We start from the raw sequence: 6,000 nt of genomic DNA on the forward strand, positions 1-6,000 counted from the left end.
GGTCTGATGAAAGATCTGGCATTTATGGCTGTACCAGTGGAAGATAATAAGGAGCTTGAGCCCAAAAAAGTCAATAGAAAAATGAAATTATCTTATTTAGTCTTTAATGCCACACACAAACTAATCTTTTCAAACAAAATTGTGAGTTTGATTGTGGAAGGGGAAAGCACATTGTGTCATAAAAAAAATTCTCCTGCTTTTTGTCATCTGATTTTATTTCTACTGTAAATGGACTGCTGTCAATGGTTCAGCTTCTAGAATTCTACCCTGTCCAATATTGCATTTAGCCAGAAAAATAGTATTCTAAGAGATCTGTTCTGAGCAGGGTCTCTATGTGATTTTGTTTTCCTCTTAATTCAAAAAATGACTTGAAAAGTAACAGATATTTGGAGGGTGCTTTTTACAGGCTGATCTAATTTTATGTGCCTATAAATCACATACTTTGATAGCTTCTGTGCATGCAACTAATTGTCATTTTTATGTACTTGAAAATCCAGGCGGCATTAACTTACTTGATAATTGCAAGTATGAAATAGCTTCCACGCCTATTTGAACTGTCAGTTTGCAGCCACAAACAAAAAGTCAGCCATAAAATATCACCATTCAGCTGTCTGACATTGAGACCATTAATCATCAGAGAAAGAAGATAAAATGCACAGATGGTTTCCATTACTGCTTGTGCTTCTGTTTCACTTGCTAATGGCTGATTTTGCCAGGCAGAAGCAAGTGCTGTGTTCATTTCACCTCTAATCTATGGACAAGGGTAATTTTTAAAAGGAAATATTGCTGTGGTGAAGTGAACTTGACTCTTATTTTTATTAAAGCATTTAAAATCACCTCCTTCACAGCCCACTCACCTGCTAGCGCCCTGTCTAAATCAGACCCTATACCTTTGGTGACCTAACCTCTTCCATGTTACTTCTTTCTGGTTTGTAGGTTTGTTTGCAAACATTTGTGTTTCAGTGCCTTTTGATTTCTTCCCATGCATGCTACAAATGTCTCCCATGGTATTTTCTAGAATGGGACCTCTGCTCTCCACGCAGCCGTCCTGAGCGGCAACGCGAGGACAGTGGCACTGCTCCTTGAAGCTGGAGCTGACCCGTGCCTGAGGAACAAGGTACATCCTGGAACACCGTCCCTGGTGTGGAGCACCTGGGGAGAGACGAGCAATGGAGCCCTGTGTGCCGTGGTGGCGGTGGCAGCCCATGTTTCTGTGTTGGTCTGTGGTTGCCTCTTGATCCTCTCCTGAAGCACCATCGCTTGGCCCATGTGTTTCTGTATACAGCCATCTATAAGGGTGCGAGGCAGTGCCACTGGTGATGCTGGTTCTTGCCAAATTACATCAATCTGAGAATAACTAAACCACTCACTCACTCAAGAGTCACAGATTAAATTGTCCACTAGTCATGGGTTAGCTAGGTTGTATTTTAGGGAAACAATAATCTGTTACTGTTTTGATAAATCATAATTTGTACTAATAACTCCATACAGATGGGTAAGTAGGCAAAATGTGTTATCTGGGTGCCTTTGATATGAAAACATGACTAGAATTCAGCATATTGCTGCTACAAAAAAATATCCCAAATTACATGCATCTTTCCAATATCTTACTGTAAATACGTTAGTTTCTTGAACTAGATTCACATTATTTTTATAACAGAAACTTTTGTGCGAAAACTTGTCCTGGTTTTATTCTGTAAATTGTTTAACGTTACACATTTGATAATTTCCATGAAAATGTCTTCATCTGAATTGTGTTTATGAACTATTTGCCACTAGTATTTGACATCTGTCTGGGTTTGTTAAGCTGTGAATGAGTGGTTTGGTATTTACTTCTTGTTTATGACTGGGTGGATGAAAGTCTGTAACACAAGTAATGCAGCAGGAACCTTCTAAATGTTTCAGTCCTTTAATACAAGACCTGCGCCTGTTATTTATGTATCGTTCCACCTGATGGCAGCAGAGTTTACGCCACTCACACAGTAATTCACACTTACAGGCATTTTGTTTTGATATTAACCCAAAAAATGTGCAAGATTCTTCTGCTACTAATGGTGATTTACAGCAGGAGGGCGTGCAACATAAGAAAGTCTGTGGCTGTAACCTCTTCTACTGAGGTTGTTTTTTTTTTTTTTTATAATAACGTGCACAAGAGTACATTTGCAGGACAAAATTACTGATTTTCAGAAGTAGGTTCATTATAAATGCTTCATGTTATCAAAATTGTGTACAATAAATGCAGAAGACCAAACTCTGATGTTCTATTGCCAGTCCTACGGAATAGCACTGACATAGCAATTAAAGTTTGGATTTTCATGGACTTTGGCACTTAAAGACCTGCCTCATCTCCCCTAAAAATCAGCTGCTATGTTCTCTCTTACTTCTGGGGCAGAAGCATAGGCAGCCCAAGGGATACACCGTTTAGCCTGGACTGTCAGCACAGAATAAGCTGACCACTCAAATCCCATGCTGGGATTATTTTGAAGACTTAAGTTAGACTTGCACACTGAAAGGTGATTTCTTAAGGTATCCCAACAGTGGCATAGAAAACAACGGAATGAACACATCATTATTATGCCTAGTGCCATCTTCTTTAGAGCATAAGGCTTTTAAACCATGTTTTGGAAATATCCATTTCTGCTAACCTCAATGTTTTCTTGTTCCAGGCAAATGAACTGCCAGCAGAACTAACAAAAAATGAACGCATCCTCCGACTTCTCCGCATGAAGGAAAAGCAAAGGAAAAGCTAATGCAGTCTGTAGCAAACTAGTTTGACAGAGATGTGCCCTGACCACAGTAGCATGACAGTAAACCCTGACAGTTGCCCGAGAAGGGCTTGTTGGAACAGTTTGCAGAACTGATCAGCCTCTCCAGCACATGCTCCCCGAACACACAAGGCCCTTGTCATGGGGTTACCACGCGCTGGGGCCTCCGCCTGGCATTGCTGAGCACAGAAAGACTGCAGTGGGAGCAGGGTTTGGCCTGGGAGCTGCGTTTGCACCACCTGTACTCCAGGATCCCACCAGTCCCGGCACTCACGTTTGCTCCTCCACGACTGCAGCGTACGCATCCTCGCACACGCAAGCGCCCCCACCGTTTCAGACACATGTTCCTGTACTGGCATGGCTAGACACCCGTAACGGGTACCTCAGGGTGCTCTCGTGGGTCAGGAGGACTCAGCCCTTGTGCCAAAAGGATGTCCAGATCTCCCAGCTGTTTGGATGCAGTCGGTCCTGGAGGAGCCCCATGGTGCTGCTGCCCTCCCTTTGCTGGCAGAGCTGGTTCAGAACATTCCTCTCTACCTCCAAGTGCTGCGTGGGGCTAGAGGTGAAATCTCACCTGCGACATCTCAAAGGGAAACATCTCCTGCCAGCCCAGGGCTTTGGTATCATTTTGGCTACTACTTGAAGCTTCACAGAAGTGCTCCAGAGCATTACAAACTATGCCAAAAGCTATAAACCAAACAATAAGCAAGGAGATGTCCTCCTCAGTCATAGTATCCTGATCTGTCAATCTGTCCAGCAACAGAAACACAGCAGAGCAGTTGGCAGCATCTTGTGATGTATTCGCAGTGCTTTGGGGGTCCATCTCCAAGCCTACAGTCTACATATGTGCATTTTGCTGGGTAGGGGAGGACCAGTTACTGAGCAAACCAACCAGGGCATATCATTCACTGGTGCAAGTACACAGAAACTTAGCTGTTGGGTACAACAGCACCGATGTGAGATAAGTGGTATATGTATGTTCTGCACACGCATATATGTGACACAATGGTTTATAACCCACAGCTACTATGCAATGCACTTGTTCCTCAGGACTGTGACAGGAGTTAAGGGAAAAGTGCACGGTGTACAGATGTTTCAACAGCTGGTGAGAGGGTTACATGTAGCTGCACTTGAACAGGGCCACTAATTAATGCGGGCATGGAAAGTGAAGGCCTAACAGTAATTTTGGCCTTTGTTGTGGTTGACACACTTAGACACGTTACTAGTGCCTGTGTGGGGAAGGCAGTGCTAATTGTAGATGGTTTGTGAAGAGCTATGTTTTAACCATATTGCTGTAAGACACCCCATTAAATCTCAGTTATTTTTGCTGTATAAACAGTATATACTAAGTCCTATTAGCCACAAAAAACATTAGAGATTATTTTGTAGTGAGTTGAGGTATAGCGTTAGTTCAGTGCATAAATCCAGGCACTTTACCTGCCTTCAAACCTTAGCAAATTACTGAAAAATTGTGTTAAAAGTTGAGAACAGGGAAGATTGTAGAGAAGCAAAATGTTCCCCGCTTAAACAATGTCTGCCTAGGACTCAACTGAATTGTTGCACTTTTGCTTCAGTTAGTTAAAAAAAAAGAAAAAAAGAAAAAAAAAAAAGCTTTCAGTGAGCTAGCACAAATGAATGTAGTTTACTTAGTGCAAATCAGCCATATATATTACCAAATCATAATGCTATTCTTTTTATGAGTAACTTAGGTAAGAAGTTCTGGTGAAGAGAACAGAAGTGGGCAAACCTTTGCTTGGGAGCTGGAATTGCTATTCAGTTCCTATTCAGCATTAGAAAAGAAAACTTTAAATTTTCCAACAAAATAAGAAGACACCAGAAAAAATCTATTTGTTTAGGTAATTCATGCTGCTGTATTTTAAAATTAAAATAATGTTGTGCCTAACAGAAACTTGCAGACAAACTGGTACAGTACCAAAGAATTATGCAAGATGCTTAGAGGATGGTTGTATCCAGGGTTCAGTTATGCAAAAGACTAAAAAATACTGAGCATGCAGAAATCTCAAGAGCCTTATTGGGACTTTAAGTTGCACAGCATTATGTGACACTGGACTCTAACTTGTTTAAAAAGCAATGGTAGAGAGGATAGGTTTATTTGGAGCCCCCAGTGGGCTGAAGATGAACATACTATTTCGGAGAATGCCAGCGGGACTCTAGGCAGTCTGGCCTCAATATTGATCTTTATTCCTCAAGTTTCTTCAAATCAACAGCTGGAAACAACCACACTCTTAAGATTAAAAGCCCTTTCACAGTAGTAAAGGAGAAGGATAATCATTAGAAGGTCTTCAGCAGTCATGCTGGGTGAGTAATAAATACTCTTAATATCAAATAGGCTGTAACGATCAATCAATCTTCCTAAAAAATGTGGAAGCCTCTACTGTTGGGTAGGGTGTCCTATTTTTCCTTGATGGTATAGCACAGGAGAAACGACAGGGCAAGCCAACAGCCATTCCATGACAGCTGAAATAAGTAAGCTAAGATAACAACATGCAGGTTGCCAGTATCTGCAGGTGGCCTCTCTGCCAGGCATATTTTCTTGTGAGAGGTCTGACCCCAAAGGGAGCAACTACTCAGCAAAGAGCTTCTTCTTGAACTATACCTGTCCACGGGAAGATGGTTGTTTGCTCCTCAGCATTTAGAGTAGGAATTCCCAAGTTGTGTGTCCAGCTGTCTCCATGACTGACCACCACAGCTGGGGCTCTCACACAACAAGCAAAGAATACCTGGGATGCTGCATCCCATACAGTGCATCTACTGTCCTTCTTCTGAGAGGATGCAGTTACCAGCTCCTTGGTTTTTTGAGCAGTGTTGAGCTATAACTGGCTTTTCTTATTTCGAAACAAAATTTGAAACGTGAAGCTAGAACAGGTTGAAGGGAAAGGCTTTGTAGCTCCCTCCTCACTCTCATGAGTGTTCACTGACATGGCATGCAGTCTGTGTGGGTCTCCACGGTGGAGAACAGGCAGTGAAGTCTTTCTCTGTCCTGTTCAAGCTGAAGTTGAATCTACCTTCAGCAAAGACACTATTCAGCCAACATGGGATTTTTAGCCATGGAAACATTCCTGTTGGGAGCATCTGTTTCATGTGGGAGCCTTTGGAGAGAGGGCTGGTTTTAGTTTTGGGTTCCCTGTAACCAAAAGGTGCTTATTCTGCCTGTAGATGGGTTTGAAATTTGCAATACCATTCCTCACCATGCACTTAGTTCTTAGTATTTATT

At 42.1% G+C, this 6,000-nt stretch overlaps 1 protein-coding gene across 2 annotated transcripts in view; it reads left to right on the forward strand.

Annotated features, from left to right (window-relative positions):
- ANKRD29 (ankyrin repeat domain 29) overlaps positions 1 to 2,757 on the forward strand; it is a gene marked incomplete at both ends in the record, with an annotated part of 28,750 nt that extends 25,993 nt beyond the window's left edge. The window contains 2 exons of one of the 2 annotated variants that reach the window (XM_082045274.1): positions 1,019 to 1,117; positions 2,667 to 2,757. In XM_082045274.1, coding sequence (XP_081901400.1) covers positions 1,019 to 1,117; positions 2,667 to 2,750 — 183 coding nt within the window. The remainder of the gene's footprint in view (positions 1 to 1,018; positions 1,118 to 2,666) is intronic. The other variant, XM_082045275.1, reaches the window with a different exon arrangement.
- Positions 2,758 to 6,000: the final 3,243 nt, after the last annotated feature.

Source organism: Streptopelia decaocto (genome assembly GCF_964273445.1).
Source record: "Streptopelia decaocto genome assembly, chromosome: 2".
Taxonomy (NCBI): Eukaryota; Metazoa; Chordata; class Aves; order Columbiformes; family Columbidae; genus Streptopelia; species Streptopelia decaocto.